The sequence below is a fragment of the Barbus barbus genome (genome assembly GCF_936440315.1).
Source record: "Barbus barbus genome assembly, chromosome: 28".
Classification (NCBI taxonomy): Eukaryota; Metazoa; Chordata; class Actinopteri; order Cypriniformes; family Cyprinidae; genus Barbus; species Barbus barbus.
Genome location: NC_136756.1, coordinates 5693949 through 5717102, shown reverse-complemented (window position 1 = coordinate 5717102; position 23154 = coordinate 5693949). Strand labels below are relative to the sequence as shown.

Below are 23154 nucleotides of genomic sequence, written 5' to 3'. Positions count from 1 at the left end.
TCAGCCGTTTGCAGGCCCCAGTTATATATGGCTGCAGAAATGGCATTTGCTGGCGTTGTAAAATATTGATATGTTATAGGTACATGTAGGCCTGACTGCAGGTGACGTTTTATGAGATGTTCACTTTGCACACTACATCAGTCATGCAGGTTGAGGAGCTGATCGCTGTAAAGGTGGACCGCATGTGTGTGTGTGCGCAGCTGCCGCTTTAAAAGGGTTTGCAGGGGCATTTCCCTCTTTTCCCTTTGTGAGAAACAAAAGTGTTCAATTCAGGGTCTGTCTTATCATATATCCTGCCAGGCTTCTGTTCGGAGGGAGGAAATCACATTAAAACAAGGGAGGAATTCACCAAGAATTAATTCAGCCACTGATAGCATTGTGTTTTCACTTGATTTACTAAAGGAATTATGCAAATCAGGTGACGCCGCAAACACACTAAGATATCTGCTGAACACACAGTTCCTCGTCTTGCAGGTCCTTCTGAAGGCTAGGATGCAGCAGAGCACTGTAATATGTGCTACTTTACAGGAATTGTACAGCATCACTTCACCAATCCAGTACAGACACCTGAATCTGCTCTTTTACATGGCAAAATGTGTTTGACTACATTGCACATCCCCATCATGTGAGGAATAACTGTTACTGTAATCAAAAGAAAACATAAACATTACTTTTCAAAGAAATTACAGGGAAACAGCGCTGGATATAGACACAATATGCAATAAGCCTCATCTGCATAGAAAGAAGTGAAATGATATTTGCACAGGACTTAATTTAAATAAACAACAAAGTGCTGTTTTAGCTCATTTTAAGATGGATTGCTAGCAGAAGGGCTTTGCACAAAAAAAATATATGTAAATATATATAATACACTATATTGCCAAAAGTACCCCAATATGAGTTTTTGGCTCAAGGTCTGCATATAAAGTCAGCTGGGATCAGGACTTGTCTTTCTGCAGACCAGTCAGGTTCTTCCACACTGACTGAATCAATCATGTCTTTCTGAACCGTGTCTTATACACAGAGGCACTGTCAGGTTAGAATAGAAAAGGGTCCTGTCACATTCAAAGCCCCTATAAAACATACGCCCATCTGTGACCACACAACTGTTTTTTATAATAATGCGGCTAGTTGAAACGTTGCTTGGCAGCCACAAACAACCAAAGAATGACATCAAAACCAAATCACTCCCATTATAATCAACAAAACTGCAAGTACACATCATCTGTATGTGCATTCTGGGTGTGTATGTGTACCTGAAACCAGTTTCTATCTATTTCTTTGTCCTCGTCTCCTTCTTTCTGTCGCTGATTAGCTCCATATAGAGGTCAGAGGTCACCTCACTCTCCCAGGCTTACCTCGCTTTCCCTCTTTCTGTTCTTCTTCAGCTACAAGACTGATCAGCACAACTATCACATTATAGTACTCACTTACGCCCATGGAGGTGTCGACAATATGGCTCGGAAGTACACTTCTTCTTCACCTCGTGACACAAATGCTCCTGTGGCACATGTGTGTGTGTGTGTGTGTGTGTGTGTGTGTGTTTGTATCAGCCCGAAGGCAGTTCCTCACACCTGATGGGAGTAATTGGGCTCTTAAAGTGGCACTGAGGGGCTCCTTAACCCCAAAGCAGACTCCAGAGCCATCCCTCTGGTATTTGACCCTTCAAACTTTTGGGAGAGCGGAGAAAGAGAGAGAAAATGGCCATGCAACTTAGAAGGGAGAGTGAGATAAGAGGAAAACCCTTAAGCGTATCGTGGCATATCTGCATGCTTGTATGGATTCGAATGGGAGAAATCTAGTTTGGTTGCGTTGCATTGCTTTCTTGCAATGTTTGCGTCAATCATGTTTGTAGCACATAAACGAGCAACACGCCAAAGTTGAATGTTTAGGGTTAATAGTTTATTCAAATTCCATAATAATAGTAGTGCTTGCTCAACAAACACCACTAATAAATAGGTCGTGTTTCTGTTGCAAACAGGCTTACGGCTTTTCATTGCTCCTCAGAGTAACCTGTTTCTGGTCGTTTCTCAAGCTTGAGTGATACCTGTAGTCAGTCTGTTTAGACAGAGGAGTTCACTCATACTTGAACATGTGTGTATTTGTGAATGAATGAGCTTGTGTACAGTGTATCATATTGTTTCATTAGATTTCAATGACAGCCAATGATTTCAATTTGCATAACATCGTCAGGAGCGTTTCCAGGTAAACGGTGGCGCCGGTGTTTGTGAGGATGACTTTAAAACATGATTTCAGCGCTTCACAACAACATACAGAAACACAGAAATATATTTTGCATGTATATAGAGTGCAATGTAAAGAAATGGGGTAAGTATGGACTAATATGAGGGCAAATGATTATAAAACATTCTGTTAAAACAAGCCGTTTTTTATTTTTTATCAATATGGGGACATTTTGCAACTCATTTACAGTATCTTGATTGACATCCTCACACATTTTCAGTTGTAGTCCTTGAAATATGTACATGGGTGAATTATTAGTGTTCAGTTTTCTGCGTTTGAGCCGGGAGGCCCCAGTAGATGTGAACTTGTCGCGTCGCTATAAACTTCACACGTGTGTCGTGCCCGCTTCTGAAATAGCTAAAAAAAGTCATTTATCAAGTGCATGAAGAAAGTGTGAGTTGTGCACGTCAATTAGCATTTTCTCACATTAGTTTTTTACATTGCTATTGTTATTTTTCAGCACATGCTTCATTGTGTTTTCTCACTACATGCTACAAGAAATCTCAATTATAATATTACTGAAGCCTACACATGTAATGCATTACAAATCATCAGCATTAGTAGTAGTAGTAGTATACTGCAGAATGCATAATGCCATAATACATCTAACAAATGATCAACACCCAGTTAGACTAAGCCAGGATTAGTCTATAGTTCAATTAGGACATTGAAGTAATTTTTATAACCATGCCTTATTAAAAAACATTACTGGTGTGAATCTTGAGACGAAACAAAGGCACTGGTATATTTAAAGATCAGTCAGTGCAAGTTTCTTTCAGTTGAAACAGCTCAGACTTACATTTTAGTCTAGGACTAGGCTTAAGCCTTGTCTGTGAAACCAGGGGTATGCTTTTTTTTAAGGTGTAGCCATGCATAAATAAGTGAGAGGTAAACATGAAATACTTTTAGAAAATTGGAGCGACATTGCATTCAAGTTACAGTTTTTTTACATTTTATCAGCTCTTAAAATGAGATGCATTTTTGTTTAAGGATAAAAGGTACAAACACACACACACACACGCACACACATTTTCAGACATATAATCAAAGTTTTAACAAGCATTCCTACCTAATAATGACCACAAAAATTATTGACAAAACATGATTTGAATTCATTATGAAACAATCTAGTTTTTATCTTGGGATACAGTAACATTTTGCAACTCATTTGTCTTGATTTAAAGCTTTATATGTGTTCAAACTTTGAGTGTTAATGTGCTGGAATATAATCACTCTGGAGTTCAGGTCTAACATGAGCCCACAGACAGATTTATTAGCATGGATTCACGCTACTTGTGTGGATATTCCGTTTCTGTCTTAATCGCTCACGGCACACTTGATATTCGGTTTCAACTTCTTAGAGCTGAAGCAAACATTTACACAGAGTTTCTGTTTTCAAAGAGGTACTCCACAGTTTTCAGTGGCATTTCTCACTTTTGCTGGGTAATATATCAAGAAAAGAGCACCGTAAATCTCACGAGAGAGCAGCGTCCACTCTCCTTCCGGTCATTTCCTGACATCCTGTCTCATTTTGCCTCTCTCAGTCCCTCCATCTCTCTCTCCGTTTCCCTTGACAAGTAACCAGACGCCGCAAACTCCACTTCCCTAGCAGTGTCAGGTTAACCAAAGTTAATCAACGAGAGCCTCTGAGACTTCACACAGCATTGAAGACGTCTTCAATGTTTAAATCCCCCCTTTCAATACATAACAATGTGAGGGGGGGGCAGTTTGATACATGTAAACAGATACAGTTTTTTTCCACCCACTCTTTTTACTTTTTCTTTTTTATTTCATATCTCAAGACACTAAGTGCCTGCGAGTCAAAGATTTTGAATAATTAATTTAATTTTTTATGTATTTGAAAGAAGTCTTACTAAGGCTGCATTTGAAAAATACAGTTTTATTGTGAAATATTATTATGTAAATGATTGCTGTGATCAAAGCTGAATTTTCAGCATCCTTACTCCAGTCTTCAGTGTCACATAATCCTTCAGAAATCATAAATGCAGTTTTTATTCATCAAAGAATCTGAAAATAGAGCAATAAAAATAATTGATAATTGCACAGCAAATCAGCATATTTGAATGATTTCTGAAGGATCATGTGACACTAAGGACTGGAGTACTGCTGAAAAAATTAATTAAATTAATTAATTAAATAAAAAAACCTAATGATTTCATACTTTTGACCAGTTGTGTTTATATCTTACATATCTGATCTGTCATTAAAGTTCAGTGTTACTGTCTGTGAATGTGCTTTAATGATAGCATCCTATATTATGCTTCTCTGTCTCCAGGTAATGGACAACATGGGTAATGTGAAGTTCTGTCTGGACGGGGCTCTGGAGGGGAGCTGGCTCAAATACGTGCGCACTGCCCCGTCCCATGAAGAGCACAACCTGGCCATATGCCACATCAGCGAAGATCAGGTGAGCTACGTTGTTCTGTCACTTCCCTTTCCTGTTGTTCTCGCTCTCTGATTGGTCGTCTGCTCCCTCAAGCTGTTGTATCGACTGTTCCTGCTGAGAATCGTGTGTATCGGAGCTCAAGAGAGCTCTGAAAAAGAACAACTGGCATTTTCCTACAGTAATTGTTTTTGTTAATAAGTAGTTATGATACAAACTGTTTTGAAATTGTTTGGATATTTTTTAGATATTTTTTGAACGTTTAGATCAGGGGTCGGAGAGGCCATGCCATACATTACTGACTCATCCTTCACTGTTATACAGCCAATCCTAAAATTGTTACTACATAATAAATATGTGACCCTGGACCACAAAGCTTATGTCTTAAGTGTCCATTTTTCAAACTTGAGATTTATACATCTGAAAGCTGAATAAATAAGCTCTCCATTGATGTATGGTTGGTTAGAATCAGATAATATTTGGCCGAGATACAACTATTTGAAAATCTGGAATCTGATGGTGCAAAAAAATCTAAATATTGAGAAAATCACCTTTAAAGTTGTCCAAATGAAGTTCTTAGCAATGCATATTACTAATCAAAAATGAAGTTTTGATATATTTATGGTAAGAAATTTACAAAATATCTTCATGGAGCATGATCTCTACTTAATATCCTAATGATTTTTGGCATAAAAGAAAAATTGATAATTTTGACCCATGCAATGTATTTTTGGCTATTGCTACAAATATACCCCAGCGACTTAAGACTGCTTTTGTGCTCCAAGGTCACAAATGTTATTGTCATTAAAAAATATTTTAAGAAAATTCCAGAAAAAAATAAATCAAGGATGCATTAATTGAACAAAAGTGAACGTAAAATACTTTTATATTCAATTTTGAATAAAAGCTGTTCTGAAAAAGAAAGCATGGCAGCACAGCTGTTTTTAATGGAAGAACTTGCAATTCTGACTTTTTTCTCACAATTATGCATTTACATATCTCAATTCGGACTTCTTTTCTCAGAATTGCGTGATATAACCTTGCAGTTGTGTGTAATAAAGTCAGAATTGTGAGTTTAAAAATTCTCAATTATTCAAAATAATGTTTTTATTCAGTGGCAGAAATGGGCTTCCATAGTTTTTAACCTTAATAATAATTAAATGTTTCTTGAGCAGCAAATCTACATATTAGAATGCTTTCTGAAGGATCAGCTTTGCATGACAGAAATAAAATACATTTTAAAATATATTATGATAGAAAATAATTTTAATTTAATAATATTTCACAATATTACTGTATTCGTGAGCATAAGAGACTTATTTCTAAATAAATAAATCTTACTGACCCCAAAGTTTTGAATGGTAGTGACCTGTATATTCTGCATATTGTGTATTTTAGTAAGTCTAGAATGCTGCATTGACCAAAGGCTGAAACAGTTTATGATATAAATGACTAATAACAGCATGTCGGCACAACAATGCTCCTACACTTGCACCAGAGTGTTTACTGGGGTCATAAATGTACACAGGTTATTCATTTGTATTGCAAAAGCACAGTTTATGATACTTATTTTGCTAGCTGTTATTAAAACACAACACTAGGCTGTGGGAGCTACAGTTGGAGCTGTTATTAAAAGTACTATGAGAAGGTCAGCAGACAAACATCTAACACTGACCATCCTGTGAGAAGCTTGAAGAGACAGTGAGCACATGTTACTGTCAGGAAGATGAGGACAGAACCTGCTGCTGTCAAGATGTCACCACTTACACAATAGATAAAAACAGCCCATTGTTTGATGAAGGCTGTTCCCTGCCTTTGTCAGAGGAAGTGACTCAGAAGTCATTTACAAGAGTCACGTACAAAGCCAGTTTGGACACTCCTGGATCTTGTAATCCACTGTCTTCAATGATTTGCTTTCTTTGAAAGGACGAGCAGTTGTGTCTTTAAGATAAGATATCTGATCTCTCATAAAGCTGGAGATCTCATGACAGGAAGAACGGTTTACTGTATTGTTCAGGGATTGTGTTGATGCAGCGGTGGTGGTCTAAATCTGATCACGAAGCTCTTGTGCAGTAATGGATTGTTTCCTTTGCTTACATGATATCTAACTGATTAAGTGAGGGGGTCCTTGGTGGCTGACTTATCTAGCTTGTGCTCACTTTCTAATTTAAAGGGACAGTTCACCCAAAAATGAAGTTCCAAATAGTTGCTTTCCCCGTGATGCCATAGAAGAACATTTGTGGTCAACGATTTTTAGAAGTGAGAAGGAAATTTTAAGAATCTAAAGAACCATTTTCCACTATAAAGAACCTTTTGTGCCATTAAAATGTTCCGTGGATGTTGAAGGTTTAAAAAATAAAGAAGCTTTATTTATAAGCGTGTATTTTCATTGTAAACCTGTGTGACTGACTTATAAAGGGATGGTCTTTTCATAAAAAGTAATAGATTGTGGACAGAGGCTGCACAGCTCCAGAAATGGCCAAAAAAGTTCATAAATATTATCTAAACCAGTTGTGCGCTGTTCTTCAGATTTTATAAAGTCATATGTTAGCTTCATGTGAGAATGAGATCTATTACTTATTCTCATCCACTGTCCATGAAATAACAATGAACCTTTGTATTTTTCATTTTATTTTTTAAATAGTGGTATGTAAGTTAAGTTAAATAATGGGTTATACTTTATTTTAAGGTGTTCTTGTTACAGTGTAATTATACAATTAAGTACTGAGTAATATTAATTAATTGCATGTACTTACTATATGGTTAGGGTTAGGATTAGTGTTTGGCTTAGGGTTACTTGCATGTAATTATGCATAATTTATTGTTATTATAAGTACATTTAAACTTTGTTTCAAGGACACCTTAAAATAAAGTGTTACCAAAACATGTTAATGTATAAACCAGTGTTAACTAATGGGACCTTATTGTAAAGTGTTACCAATTTGTAACACACACACAAAGACATTTTAGAACATATTTTGTTAGCTGGGATACTCTCAAATCTCATTTGCATTCTCGTATAATCAAATATGGCATCTCAAGATGCAATTAAGAGCGAGATCTGATGTTATTTACACCACACCTATCACAACTCATCTTGATGATATTTGAATTAGAACATAAGTGAGATTTCAAAGTGAAATCCTTTGTGTTCCACTGAAGAAAGTGAGTCACAGGGGTCGGAGTAAATAATGACAGAATTTTCATTTTTGGGTGAATTGCTCCTTTTAGTGTGCCATTTCAGGGGGTGTTTTAGATTATATGCATAAGTGGATCACTTTCCTTGTTATTATTCTGCCACTTTTAGGCTGTTTGTCTCACTTAAAACAAGCTGATTGACTCGTGGAACGAGCCAAAGTCTGAGCTTTTGTCTCGTGGCTAACGGGGGCAACTAGTGTGGCCATCGCAGTTTTAGAGGCTGGCACATAAAACACAAGCCTAACAAACAGGGGAGGACAGGAGGAAAGGAAGGACAACCTCTGAAACTGACAACCACCAATTGACTTCAACTACATAACCCAATCATTAAAGTCGTTTCAGTTCAATGAGCAGCCACCGCTGGGCCTACAGGAGAATAATAACTCCAGCTAAAATCGCCCTACTAAATACATGGTTTCTATTATACTTTCTCCCTTCTTCTGTTGTTTTTTTTTTATCCTTTCTTACCCTTTTCTTATCTTTTGTTTTAGCCGGTCCAACAGCCTATTATTTATTCAGAACGGTGGCACAATGCAAAAATGCATAATTCATTGAACTTTGTACTTTGCTGTTCTATTTGCGCATGCACAATGCATGAGCCGTATGGAAATATGCACACGCCCAGCAAATTCTGATGTGCCTGTAACCTTTTAAAATAAACCGGGATCATTTATTTACTTGTTTGCGCATTTGTCTTTGGTGTTCGGGCCCTTGAAAACATGACTCAACTGTGTAGTGCTGCTTTTCACTGTTTTAGGCCTTACGTTTTAATGTGTGTTTTACACTATTGCTGTCGTTTGAGGTGTGAATGCTTCTAAATAACAGGGTGTTAGTTACCACGCTTTGCTTTAAGACAATAATATTTTGTTGTGTTATTGCAACGGGTGCAAAATGAACTTAAAAACCATGCGAGCTTATGTGTTCTTGTGTAAAAGTATATTTTTAAAATGCTGCAGAGCACGTAATTCGCTGATCTGATGATCTGCTTGCGCTGAGAAAGTGTAATCCGGTTTTTGGGTCAAACTAAGAGCAGTCTATGCGCTCTGAGACAATAGGCATAGAGCTGGTGGACGTATTCTGGCTTTCGCACAATGGCGCGGTCCATTCAGCAAGACTGTTGACCTCTGACCTCCCTCCCTCATCTCTCAAGATGCACTTAAACTGTTTGTCAGAACAACTGAAGTGCACAGCCAGATCTGCCATGCCATAGCCGTCTGTTTCTGAAGGGCTGAGGACAAATACACACACAGATGTGTGTGTGTGTGTGTGTGTGTGTGTGTGTGTGTGTGTGTGTGTGTGTGTGTGTGTGAGTAAGTATATATATATATATATATATATACAGATACAACAGATAACTTTTTAACAGTTTTCAAAAATCATGTTTTTTCATTGTGCATTCCAATTAATATCAATCAAACTGCAGTTGGGTTATTTTGACTATAGGTAAAAACATGACTAAAAAATACTAGCTAACTAACACAATGAAAACATGATAACATCATAAAAAAGTTGTTTTTGAAAAGTTTAAAAACCAAGTTATCTGTTTTTTCAAATAAACTCTTCATACCTGTATATATGTGTGTGTGTATATATATATATATATATATATATATATATATACCCATTTGCACATGATAATGAATTAATTTCTTTCAGTCGGAATTAAAATTGTTATCAATTATGCGATTGTTATTGATAATATCATGGTAAATCATTCAGTATTTAGAAAGAAATACCTGAAACTTACTGTATTTACACTTTCATTACAAACAAACTGAAACTCATGCATTCAATTACTTATTAGCTACTGACTGATAAAACACTATATAAGTTATATACATGTTTGCTAGAGAGGAACTTGTAAAAATCCCTGACGTCTACTCATGCAGTTTCGTTTTTTTTTATATGGTTTTGGCATTTGATCAAAGAGTTGTTATGATGAACTTTGTTCTGATCTTGTCTTAGTGAATCAGATGAATATTTTGAATGGCAGACAAATAGGCACACCCAAATAAAAGTATTTTCTTATATATTCCCATCAGTCTGTGTCTGCTTGCACTTATATGAATGCGTGTGTGTCCGTGTGTGTGTGTGTGACAGACAGGGGATTATTGTCACCTAAGTGATGGATGATGCATCGGCCCCCAGCACTTGAAAGCATTGAGAGGGGGTCAAGATGGCTCTCTCAGTGCTGTCAGATCCTGAAAAGATTTACTGTAGAGACAGCTTAGCCCCATCATAATAGATTGCTTTAGGGGTGAAAGGAAGGCATTTCCACGCACCCAGAGCAAATGAGAACTAGCCAAAGACTACAGCACAATTTGACATCCAACTTCTATCTTTCAGAAATGGATCATGTAAGTTATTGATTCCTTAGTGATTAAATATTGAGAGTTTGGCACCTGCATTGCATGTGTCCTGTATTTATTTAAAAAGTCGTGTGTGCCGTAAACACGTTTTTATATGTATCTCCAGTGATTGAAATTATGCTCATTTTTTTATTCTATTCAAATTATTTTACAATATAATATTTGAACTGATAACAAACCATTGTAGCATCCGTTGCACAAATCATAATTTTCAGATGAAATGTAATCACTCGTTTAATTTCCTCAGTGTATCATTAGCAATAAGCAACAAACTGAAATTGTGCAATTATGTTTTGTTAATACATTTATGAAACGGGAAGCAATTAGATTTTAATAAAATAAATAATAATTAGATAGTAATAATACTAGTAATACAATAATAATAAATAGTTATATTAATTGTAATTAGGCCTATCAAAATATTAAAATAATATACAATGTTTGCTTTTATAGGCTATTGTCATATGTAGAAATAAGTACATCGATATTACTATAATTTGATTATTAATTGGATAAATGCAATATAATTTTTAATTGACGTAACATAAATTCCTTACAGTTTAGGTTTTAATAAACGCTCATTTATGAAGCGTTCGTCTAATTAAATATAGGCTGGATATGACAGCTAATAAGTGTCTCAGGCAGCATAACGTGATTCTGCACTATACTGTCTCCGCAAAATATCGAATTTAGTCCCTTAAAGCGCAATTCGTTTAAAACATCTGCTGAATGTAAAAGACGGCGAGTAAAAACAGGTGTATTTAAAGCCCCGTGGAAAACAGCTCGGCTCGCGTTCTGTCTTTTTTTGTTTTGTTTGTTTTTTTAGATTTTCATTAGCTGGGAAAGATACATTTTCCATCAATAATAGATTCATGCGGTGGTCAGAGGAGGAGAGGACATGGGGAGGGGTTCAGTCCTTTTGGTTGGAGATAAGAGAGGAGGAGTGGCCGATAGAGAGAATCACTAATGAGCGCGACTCACCTCATCAAAGACGCGCGTGTTGCTCTGTCTGGCGCTGCTGTGGCGCAGTGTCATGATACTATGGGTTGCGTGCTGAACTCTACGGGACCAGAGCTGCTATTACAACTGGAGGCTTTGAGATCCACCGCTCAACAACTAGCCCAACTTTATCAACTCTCGGAAAAGAAAAAGGTCAGAAACGCTCTTACGTTCGTTTAAACTGCAAATGCAATATTAATGTTAACAATAATGATAGCTGTGTTACACATCGGCCGCCCCTCTTGATGCCTTGGCCTACTTTTGTAACACACATTCGAGTTGTCACAACATTAGAGCTCTGAGATGAAGTTTGTGCCGGTTTTTAGCTGGATGTCTTGATTTCGGAGAGCGGCCCAGATCTGCTGCTGTCCCCTAGCCCTGAGTGCCCTCATGAGGGAGCGAGCGGTACTGCGCGTCCAGTGCGCGAGGAGAGGATAATTCAGAGGCGCTTTTAAAGCCGACTGTTTCGTTTTATTTTATTAGGATTATTATTTAAGTCGATGTAGTCCGGTTAAAGTTTATATGTGTAGTTTAATTTACAAAATAAAATCAGGCTGTTTGGAGTGTATTTTTGTTAGAACACAACAGATGCGCATCACAATGCGCTCTGGAAGGATTTGAATTGTGTTTAATTGAGGAAACTTTGCAGCAGGCTAAGAAATAAATGACAATAGCCTACACCGCGAGAATAATATAAAACAAACTGTATTTAGAATGCATGTGCAACAGATAAAATGTTAAACATTTGCATTGGTAAAATAATACACTGAAATGTAAAAATGCATTGTCGTATGTCTCAGTAATACAGTGCTATTAGTTATGATTTTGTATTTTAAAACAACTTGCACTTTGTTTGCGTGCGTGTGTTATGTTTGGTTTATTAAATAAAAAACGAAAACACATCAAACACATCGGATTACCATTACATTGTTTTTAAATGCACATTCTATTTATATTACTTTATTATTGTTGTCTTTAATTTCACATGTTTTTATTGCATGTTTATTTTGTTTGTGTGTGTGAGTTTTCATGTGTTTCTTGTTGGCTTTCGGTAAGCAAATAATCGAATGAAGCAGGCGCGCTTTGTGTTTGATAATTACTGCATTATCTGTGTATCCTCTGCTTTGTGATTGTTTGATGTGTGTGTGTTTTTTTGTTTTGTTTTTTTACAACAAACTAATATTATTGCTTTTACATTTGCTATGTTCAAAATAAAGATTCACGTCTCTGAAAACCAAGGATGATGATAGTAATAATAATAATAATTTGAGGCCTTTTTATTTGTGGTTTTAAAATGCTAATGCGTTTTTCTTCTCTTTTTGCAGATCTATTATAAAGCTATTAGAGATATTGAAATAGGGGAGGAGTTACTGGTTTACATGAAGGACGGAGTTTTCCCCGAGGGCTCAATGGCACCGAACCTGGAAGGTGAGATTAATGCAAGTCATTAGGCACTCTTTTAAACAAACTCACACAGACCACACTCATTCACTTCTGCCAACAGTTAGTAAGATGCTATATGTGGCCTGTGCTTGTCGTCTTGTTAGGTCGGACGATGAAGAAAATATTAAAATACATTTCAACCCAGAGGCAAATGAACTAGTATTGGCGAATTTAAGAATGAAATGGCAGCCCTATAGATTTTTCTGCACATGTAGATTTTGTGTGGTTGATTGCATTTTTATATAAAACAATAATGCAATAATAATAATAATAATAATAAAATATAATCATTTTTACACAAACACACACACATATATATATATATATATATATACTTTGTCTAATTCATTTTTTTACATTTTCTTTAAAAGCATCAGTGGTCACTTGTAGTTTCCTTTCCATTGAAACACATCACTCGCAATCTTCCAAATCGTTTTTTTTCTTTCCAAGTGATCTGGTAATTTTGGAATTGAAGCTCAGAGTAGTTGATACAGACTAGAAAATTGCAAAAGCACTGAAGTGTGTCACAGCGCAGCAGTCACTCTGCAACACATGCAAAAGGTTTTATCTGATAGAGATGTGTCTCAGATCTCCCTGCCAAAAAGCCAAGAAGAAAGCTCTCCGAGAGAAAAGGGAGACAGGGACGCCAAAAGATGCAAGCCAGGCTCCACTCAGATCAATTCAGAGAACAAAAGAAAAGAAAAGTAGAGTCGAATGAACATGGTCAACGAAGACTGAGAGAGACGAACAGATACACACAGACAGAATGAGAGCTCTCTACATCTACCTCCTTCTCATGGCTTATCGGTGGTGGAATTTGGAGTGGAGCTCGAGGAGTCTCGAGGGACCTCACCCATGCTCACAGATTAGCTGCTAAACTGCATATAATTGTGTTCCCCCTACGTCTCTCCAAGAGCTATTAGTTTCCCATTCCCTGTCGTTTTTCCCAACATTCCTGCCTTTGTCGTTAGTGCTACCGATGGAGAGATAATGTCTCAAATTGTTTTTATGGCTCAAAAAAAAAATCAGCACAGGAACTTTTTCTTTACTTTAGTTTTCCCCATAAAGGCCTCTTTGAGGTCACAAGGGCATTTTTATTCCACATTTAATTTGCAGGAAGTCTATGAGCATTGCTGTGGAGTGTGTTCTGTCAATACGTGTCACGGTAATGAATTGAAAAACAAAACAGAATATATGGTGTAATCCTAGATAACACAGCATCGGTGAGAGCTTTTCATGGCCTTTGCTTTCAAAACACTGAGTCAAAGAAGACTGAAACTCATCCGGCTTGGCCTGATCCGGGCAGTGCATGGAGTATATCAGAGTTATCAATGAGTTTAATTTGAGGATGATGATAGCTAATGCATCAGACCTTTCCATGACTCTAGGGTTATCTGTGAACTTGGCTTTTGTGTCAGGATATCAGTAATAGGATAAAACAGACACGTTTTTAGTCATTTAACTCCGGGTCATATGAACAATTACTCCAAAGACGGTCAAAAACAATGACATTTTTAGCTTTAATCTTGTTAGTTCTTTAAAGGTTAACCTTCATATAATTTTCAAGGTTTTAAAGTTTTTATATTAATCTTAAATATTTATATTTGTTATAAAAGATTTGTTTCAGATTGCTTTTTATGCTCGATTGCTGGCTTATGCTCAATGGAAACAATGTTACTACCAAAATTAAATGTATTTTTTAAAGTTATGCATTATATATATTTGGGCACCAGACTTAAAATCATCCGAATTTCATTACATTATTGATGTATATCAAACCATGCGGTGTCTGCAACCAAATGCTACTGGAGTTTGTCTTAAAATTAGCTTTTTTTTGAAAGCAGCTGTTGTTTCAGTGATATTTAGTGGATGTATGAAGTCATTTCTCACAGTTCACCCAGGTGTCCTGAAGAATAACCACAGGTGCAATTCATCACATTAACTTTTGACATGCTCCACTAACATTTTACAACCAGAACGTGCCAAAATATTTTTGTTTTCATTTTGAACAGTATATCTATTGTTTTATCATTTAAATCTCTTTTTATGAAATGTCATGATGGAAAAGTATGTTTTCTTTTTAAAGTAAATGACACTTGATATTTTGTCAACTAATTGAATGCAATTTTTAAATAAGTTTCCAGAGACAATTTAATTTGCCTTATTCTGGAGACCGAACCTTTCATAATTGAAAATGACCATGTAATTATTATCGTTGAGCAACTGTGTGATGCCGTCCCCACAGATGAGCAGATGTACCGCTGTGAACACTGTGATGAGCTCTTCACATCAAAGCTGGAGTTACGGCGGCATCAGAAATACTCCTGCAGTAGCAGCAGCTCTATCTTTGACTCACTAAGCGAAGACTTCAAACAGGAGCGCGAAGACAGCGATGAGCCGGTGCACGAGTGCAAAGATTGTGAAAAAATCTTCCCTAGCGAGTACAGGTCAGCACACTCCACCACACCGCACAACTTCTAATTGCCTGCCGAGCTTTAGTTAACCCCTAGCTGTTATAATGTACAACAAAAAGCTAAATGAAAACGAAACCAAAAAAAATGATCAGTTTTGTTCTAATGCTATGCTTTTTCATATTTATTTGTCTTGGCTCTGATCTGGTTTTGCTGTAAGACCCAGATTTGACATTGTACCAGTGACCCAACACCGAACCAAAATTGTTTATTGCACATGCATATGTTAAATGTGTGTGTACAATAAACATGTGAATGATAAATATGTTTATCTTCCAAAAATAAACAAAAATGCCTTTAAAATCAAACATTGAAATTTGCTAAAATTACAATGAGCCACATAGGTAAACATTATGAAAAATTATCAACATGACACAGAATGCGAAGGAAAAAGCTTGCCGCAAAGCATATTTAGCATCTGCCTAATTTGGCTACCAAGTGACAGATGATTTTGAAAAAAGTTTGAATGTGCAGCCTTTAATAAAATATATGTAATAATAATCCACCAGTTTAGTCTATTTATTTTGGTATTCTAACAGTATATGGCTATAGGATTCGTTATATTATTTGCATACAGCCTTGCCACAACAGACCAATTTAGATACACCGGCCTACATGGTGGTCACACAGAAAATATTTATGATGTTCTTATGTATTCTTAGTCTCGGGCAGCATATGATCGTACACACAGAGGAGAGAGAGTATAAGTGTGACCAGTGCCCCAAAGCTTTCAACTGGAAATCCAACCTCATTCGCCATCAGATGTCACATGACAGTGGCAAGCGCTTTGAGTGTGAAAACTGTGATAAGGTAGGTTATGGTGACTTACTGCAACCACTTATATGTTTAAAAGCATTAATTAGATTGCATGTGGGAAGTTGAAACATAAAGTGCCCCTGGACTAATATTTAGTTGATGAAATTGGAAAACCTTTTACATTCAGCAGTTTGTTTTAAAATGTCCTGCAGTGTGACAAATGCATTTTTAAAAAGTACAAACATTCATGTAGTCTCTTGATTAATATGAGGTCATGAAAGCTGCAGAAGAATTATCAGATGATTTTGCTTAAAATACTGTTTGATGGATGTCACACCACAGGACGTGTGAACTTTCCAAAAATGTTTCATGTCAACTACCCGTGTACTGCAAATTTAAAAATAAAATACTTCAATTAATTTTTGCCTTTACCCCATGCTATGTTTACACCTTTGCACTAAGTTGGCATATTTCTGTGGGTTCTTCAGGTGTTCACAGACCCCAGCAACCTCCAGCGCCACATCCGCTCTCAGCACGTCGGTGCCCGAGCCCACACATGCCCTGAGTGTGGCAAGACCTTTGCCACCTCCTCGGGCCTCAAGCAGCACAAGCACATACACAGCAGTGTCAAGCCTTTCATCTGTAAGTCTGAGCAGTCTTGTCTAAGCCTCAGATACAATTACCAGTGTCCAAAGACCTCCCGGCTAGCTCCACCCCAAGATTGTGACAGCTGTTGTTTTATAGGTCAGAGAAACTAAATGAAATTCTAGAGCCATTCTTTGTTTTATTCTACATTTGTTGCACTTTTCTTTAGTGCTTTCTTTTTTGCTCTCTTAATTACTCCATATTACCCTTCTTCTGTTTTTTGTAACTCTGCATTTTCTTTTGAGGGCCCATTAGGCTTGTAAATGGCCAAGGCAGATTTAATGTTTAGACATAAATGTCTCTGCCGTGTATTAGCTGCCCTCTTACCAACACTGAGAGAACACCATCTTCTTTTTGCTTGGCTTCACAATGTCCTGTGTGTTACCGTCCAGTGTCCAAATGCATGTATGCTGTACCAGTGTACATGTGTTTGTATGTATACAAAATTAGCTGCAATAACTCTACTATTAATGAAGAATCTCATCAACAAGTTATATCCATATGCTAATTGATCATATTTTACCATATAACATTGCCGTGTGTAGCGTTTTTATCTCACCTTCAAAACAGAGCAGAGTTCAGCCATGCTCCTGGAGGTCCACCTTCCTGCAGACTTCAGTTCCGGCCCTTCTCGAACACACCTGTCTGTAATTTTCGAGTAACCCAAACACCTTGATTAGTTGCTTCACATGTGTTTGATTAGGCTTGGAGCTCAACTCTGCAAGAAGGTAGCCCTCTAGGAGCAGGGTTGGCTACCCCTGATGTAGACAGTGCCATGTTTGTTGAGCATAATAAACAGCATGCACAGTTTATTGGTTGATCTAATAATCAGCTGCCGGATTATCACTGCTATTGAATGAATGAACACCAAATGAAAACAGTATGTTAATAGAATTAACCAGTCATGTGTGTTCTCCCAGGTGAGGTGTGTCACAAATCGTATACCCAGTTCTCTAACCTGTGCCGTCACAAACGGATGCATGCAGACTGCCGCACCCAGATCAAGTGTAAAGACTGTGGGCAGATGTTCAGCACTACCTCCTCCCTCAACAAGCATCGGCGCTTTTGCGAGGGCAAGAACCATTATAATCCCGGAGGCATATTCACACCGGGCATACCAATGACATCCAGTCACATTTTAGGCAAGTCCAAGTCTCATCCTGGCTTGAACCATAGTGGACTTGGCTTCGGGGATTACTTCCCATCCAGGCCGCATCATGCAGGTTTGTCCTTTTCCCCAGCACCCCCTGCATTCCCAGCCCTTTCCCATGGCTTCCCAGGCATCTTTCCCCCATCGCTATATCCTAGACCGCCATTGTTACCTCCTAGTCCACTGCTCAAGAGTCCAATTAGTAACTGTCAAGATGGGAAGCTGACTCCTCTTGATGCTCCTACTCTTTCTGCGGTCCAATCCATGAACAACAGCAATGGCAATGTAGGGAGCGGTCTCAGCAGCCAGTCAGAGGAGAATCGAGAGTCCAAACTGGACTTGTCGTTCCACGACAACAAGAATAAAGTGAAGATGAATGACATGTCTGATGGTAGTGACTTGGAAGATGTTAACACGTCTAGCGGCACAGATCTAGACACCACCACTGGCACAGTGTCTGGCTCAGATCTAGAAAGTGAGGCAGAAAGCGAACGGGAGAAGAGCAGGAGGAAACCAGTGCAGGAGAGCAAGCAGGACGAAGTGAGCAGCAGTTCGGTATCTGTCTCCAGTTCAGGGAACCTCCCTTGTGAGCGTCCTTTCCTCTCCTCCCAGCATTCCTTTTTCCCACCGCCAGAGGAGCAAGCACTTCCACCCTCCGGGTCCACCACTGACTCCATTAAAGCCATTGCCTCCATTGCAGAAAAGTATTTTGGCCCAGGCTTCATGGGCTTGCAGGAGAAGAAGATGGGCTCCTTAAACTACCATTCCATGTTCCCTTTCCAGTTTCTGCCCAACTTCCCACATTCCTTGTACCCATTCACAGACAGAGCACTCAATCCTGGCATGTTCTTCAAACCTGAGCCTAAGTCCCCTCGTGAGCACATACAGAAATTACCTACAGCCACTGGTGCGGATTCACCCTTTGACCTAACCACCAAACCCAAGGAGGTCAAACCTCTTCCTCCGCCCCCCAGCAAGCCAACCTTGCCATCCAATACCCCCTTGGCCCCTGGCGAGGAACAACCTCTGGACCTCAGCATAGGCAGTCGAAGCCGAGCTAACCAGAACGGTGGCACACACGAACAGCGCAAGAATCACGCCTATGGCGCAAACTGCAAAGCAGCTAAAGATGAACACCCAGCACTAAGTCAGTCCCAGAACTTGCACCAGCCCCAGATGCCTCAGCTGCAAGCGTCCCTTCCACAGCCACCTCCTCCCCAGCAGCAGCCGTCGCTCCACTACGCCAAGCCCTCGCCATTCTTCATGGACCCCATCTACAGGTATTTCAATAAGTAGGTACTATTGAAAAACCCAACAAAGCAGTAGCTGCTGATATGTTAAAATTAGACAAGTTATTGGAAAAGTATTGATACCCAGTAGGTTTACAATCAACCTTCGTTCGTACGTAACCCTTGGTGCTGTTGTCCAGCAGGGTGGAGAAGAGGAAGCTAATAGACCCAGTAGGAGCTCTAAAGGAGAAGTACCTGAGGCCGGCACCACTACTCTTCCATCCTCAGGTATTCTTTGCATGCATTTGCTTTACTTACTCTTGTACACTGGTAAAGGTTGTGCTTGTCATTCCATTCAAGCACAGCAGAGCATGGCAAGACACTGAAAGCACATTCCCAGTGTCCTTCACCTCAGGTCTGTTTTGGTTCAAGGGGAGCCTTGATGTTTAAAAAAAAGTTCTGACTTCTGATGGTATTTATTTTCATTAGATTATTTTCATCATAAAGATAATCTCGAAAGAGGTATTGCCTGTTTTCTGTCATGTTGTGCATTCAAAATTCTTTATCTTTTGCTTAGAAAAACAACCCCCATTGTTTGCGTTAGTATTTTAAACCTTTCCCACCTTTGAATGGTGACAACAATAATGAAAATATTATTAATAATGGCCTTTTGAATTGAAACAAATTATGCCACATACTTGCGGAGTAGACCATTGTCTCTGGGAAGTTCTCCATTGAGTCCCACCGCTAATAACTTCCTAGCATTTCTTTCTTGCTCTGGCTGCCTAGATAATGTCTGCATGTCGATCAGGGACTTCCTGTGTTTGTGTGTAATAGAATGGCCTCTCTTGTTGGGAACTGTCTTATCTGACCTGTAAATCTGGCCTCCATCAATGCTGACCTACCTCCCCCCAAATATCTCGCGCTCTCCTTTTCTCTTTTAAGCAACCCCCTATTTAATCAAATGTCTCTATTTTGACTTCTACGAGTGGTATAAAGATCTATCTGTCTATCTGTCTGTCTGTCTGTCTGTCTGTCTATCTATCTATTGATCATTCATTGATCCATCTTAAATGCTATCTTATCGCATAGTACTTTTTATTCCATAGTCATTTTTTATGTATATTATGTTGACTATATATTTGTCTTAAAGCAAATGAAGATCAAATATGTGATCAGGGTTATTTAAAGGTATACGCATTATCAATAGCACCATTGCCTGTTAATATTCTAAACTAAAACACTAAGAGAATCAAGGTGATATCAATCGAGATGTGTAAATATATTAAAACACACTGTCTGTCTCTGTGTTTATCCATATCCAAAAGTAGGAAGGATGTAAGCTGTTTTTGGCCATAGAGCCGCATAGCAAACTCTTTGTTCTGCAGCAGGGGAAGTACTATCAGCGAGGGGTATCTTAAACTGCATTGTATGGTTACCGCTCATGGAGGTGAATGGCTCATTCAGACGCTTCTCTCAGAGATTTGTTGGGAACAAAGTAGGAGCCGGGGGCTCCCAAGGGGCTGCTCGAGTGGCTGCCAACGTGCCATAGGTTAGGGAGGTCACTCTTGAACAGCACAATCAAGACTCGACCTTCTGATATATAACTTCCTCCAGCTTTCCATCCTGTCTGGTTATGATGCAAACTCCCAGGCTCTCTGTCAGAGTTCCTCACCACTGCTGTTATTTTGTTCTTCATGCCTCTGCTCTAAACAAATACAAAAAAAAAAAGTTTCTTACTCCCAGATGGCTCCTAATCTCACACAAAATCAATTCAAGAGAAGTTTCTGATTAAATGAGCCCCTGAGCTGTGCATCAAACACAGAGTATTCCTCTCTGAACTCGCCTCATGTTCTCTCCTCAGGTGTCTGCGATGGAAAACATGACTGAGAAGTTGGAAAGCTTTAGCGCTCTGAAACTGGATGCTCCCAATTCCCTCCAGCACTCCTCACACCACCTTTTTAACTTCCGCTCCCCGCCTCCTTCTCTCTCCGATGCTATCTTACGCAAAGGCAAGGAGCGATACACCTGCAGGTGAGCGCCACTCATGGACCAAAAGTAAACACATCCTTACAGGATTCCTTTAACTCTGCAGCTTTATTTAAATCACTTCTAACATATCATCATATTTAGAGGTATACATCAACACACTAATACACACCTAACAGAGAAATAACAAATATAGAAATAAAGTTATCAGTACCTGCTTTTGTTTTATTATTCATCTAAAATTGACATTGAATGTGCCCAAACAATGAGTTACAGCCCTCTGAATATGGGAGTTATAACAATGCTGGACGACTGTATCAAAGTCTAGTTTTCATCCTTTGCAGGTACTGTGGGAAAATCTTTCCCAGGTCAGCTAATCTTACAAGGCACTTACGAACACACACAGGAGAACAACCCTACAGGTAAGCCACTCTCAGACCTACACTCTTTCTCACACACACACAAATGCAGTATTGAAATTCTCAGGCTTTGTACCTTGAGACTTACCTCGCAATTTATTCCAGTAGTTTGACATTAGCATGTTGCCAAGCTAATGACACAATACTTAACTGTGCATAAAATTAGACAGCAAATAATTTGCTAATTATTATTAGAATTAGAATTGCACTTGTATTGGAAATGTGTCTACGATGTATAGTCAGCTAATTAGGTTTTGATACAGAACTTGACTTTTTCCACTACATACACATACATTCAAGTAACTTTACATGGCTTTTGGTGCGAGGCCACATAATCATCCAACACAAACAATATACCCCAAAATCCAACCACTCCCCATTACTCCGTAATCCAAAGGTTTATTCCTGCTTGAGTCTTACCTGCTTTTTTTGAAAACATGAGAAATAGAATTTACTCATGCTTGACGTTCCCAGACTGATACGCAAGTAGATGCAAAAACTCACACGGACAGTTTTTAAGTTATGTGATCAGCACATGAGATATTTTCTGGTGTATTGCTTTGCAATACAAGCGTTGCTGATTCTGAGAAATATAACATAGAAACAATGAAAGACAAAGAGACATTAGAGGCAGCGCAATCAAAAAAGAAATAAGATTGATTCTGTCTGCGCAGATGTTTTGGAGGTAGAGCAAGCTCTGGACAATGTTGTCTGGTAATAGCACCCTGGAGACATCCATGCTCTGTTTATAGAACGGCTTAATTATCATTGATTTGGCTTCTAACCAGCTGTGGAAAGTCCTCTATGAGGGTGATGAGGGCACTTTGGAAATGGGGGGTTTTCAAAGTTTTAAGTGATATTTTGACCCAGGCATGACTAAGATGTAAGACAAGAAAGACCTTTACTGCCAAAGACTTCTTAACAGTCCACTTTCTGAACAAATATAAGTGAAAACATTTATGAGGGAAAATCTCTTAATAGTGGTGCTTCAGAGTTAGGGATTTCAGCAAAACCCTTGACCATAGGCAATAAACTTTGACATGCAACAGACATTAATTTTACCTCACATTCTGCCGCTTGTTGAGGTGTGTTATTACACATATACGATTTTGGCTTAGCAGATGATAAGATGAAAGCAAGCTAGCAACCACGACATAGCAACTACCCAGATCCTGCAGTGCCATACTGTAGCAACTACAGTGTAAAACACATAAAAACACCCTTAAAACATAGCAATGTGAACGAACACTCTAGGATCACTTTTTCTTCAGAAAGTGTACAAATGTAGTTTATCTTATTGCATTTTAGCTAAAAAAAATACATTTGGTAGTTCTGTAACATGTATATCAGTTTCACACGAGTTTTTCTTAGCGTACAACAAGGGTCAGGTGGAATCAAACCCCTCTTTGAGTTCTACAAATCTACCATAGAGCCCTGTGAACACACTCAACGAGATAGAGAGCCTCCCGGGGGACACATGCTTGGCTCCTTCACAACAATCCCCTGATTAGCTCATTTAGAAACAATTTACCCTAACAAATAGCAGACATCATCAGCATCTCCCCATCTTACTTTCAGCAAAAAAGGGCCGAGTCAGGCCAATATCAGAGCGGGCCGGCTTCATTGTAGTAGGTTATTTGCCTGCTGTAGATGCTATCAGCTACTCTATGCAGCGAAATTGGCCCACTAGGTCTGACCATTGAAAGACCCCATTCGGATTGTAACGCTTCATGTACAGTCGTTGTAACAGAGGAAAAAAGAACTGAGATGATGAAGTAATTTAAAGTCCCTCTGGACCAAGTAATGAAAATAAACAAAATGGGGGGTAGAAAAGACTG

General features: G+C 38.5%; 1 protein-coding gene across 1 annotated transcript in view; it reads left to right on the top strand.

Annotated features, from left to right (window-relative positions):
* The window catches only part of LOC306848033 (histone-lysine N-methyltransferase PRDM16-like), a gene marked incomplete at its 5' end in the record, with an annotated part of 239893 nt that overhangs the window by 203720 nt on the left and 13019 nt on the right, over positions 1–23154 (top strand). Inside the window, 9 exons of the mRNA XM_079382345.1 lie at positions 4541–4672; positions 12540–12642; positions 14903–15104; positions 15791–15938; positions 16373–16526; positions 17450–18959; positions 19112–19196; positions 20773–20942; positions 21242–21319. Coding sequence (XP_079238471.1) covers positions 4541–4672; positions 12540–12642; positions 14903–15104; positions 15791–15938; positions 16373–16526; positions 17450–18959; positions 19112–19196; positions 20773–20942; positions 21242–21319 — 2582 coding nt within the window. The remainder of the gene's footprint in view (positions 1–4540; positions 4673–12539; positions 12643–14902; positions 15105–15790; positions 15939–16372; positions 16527–17449; positions 18960–19111; positions 19197–20772; positions 20943–21241; positions 21320–23154) is intronic.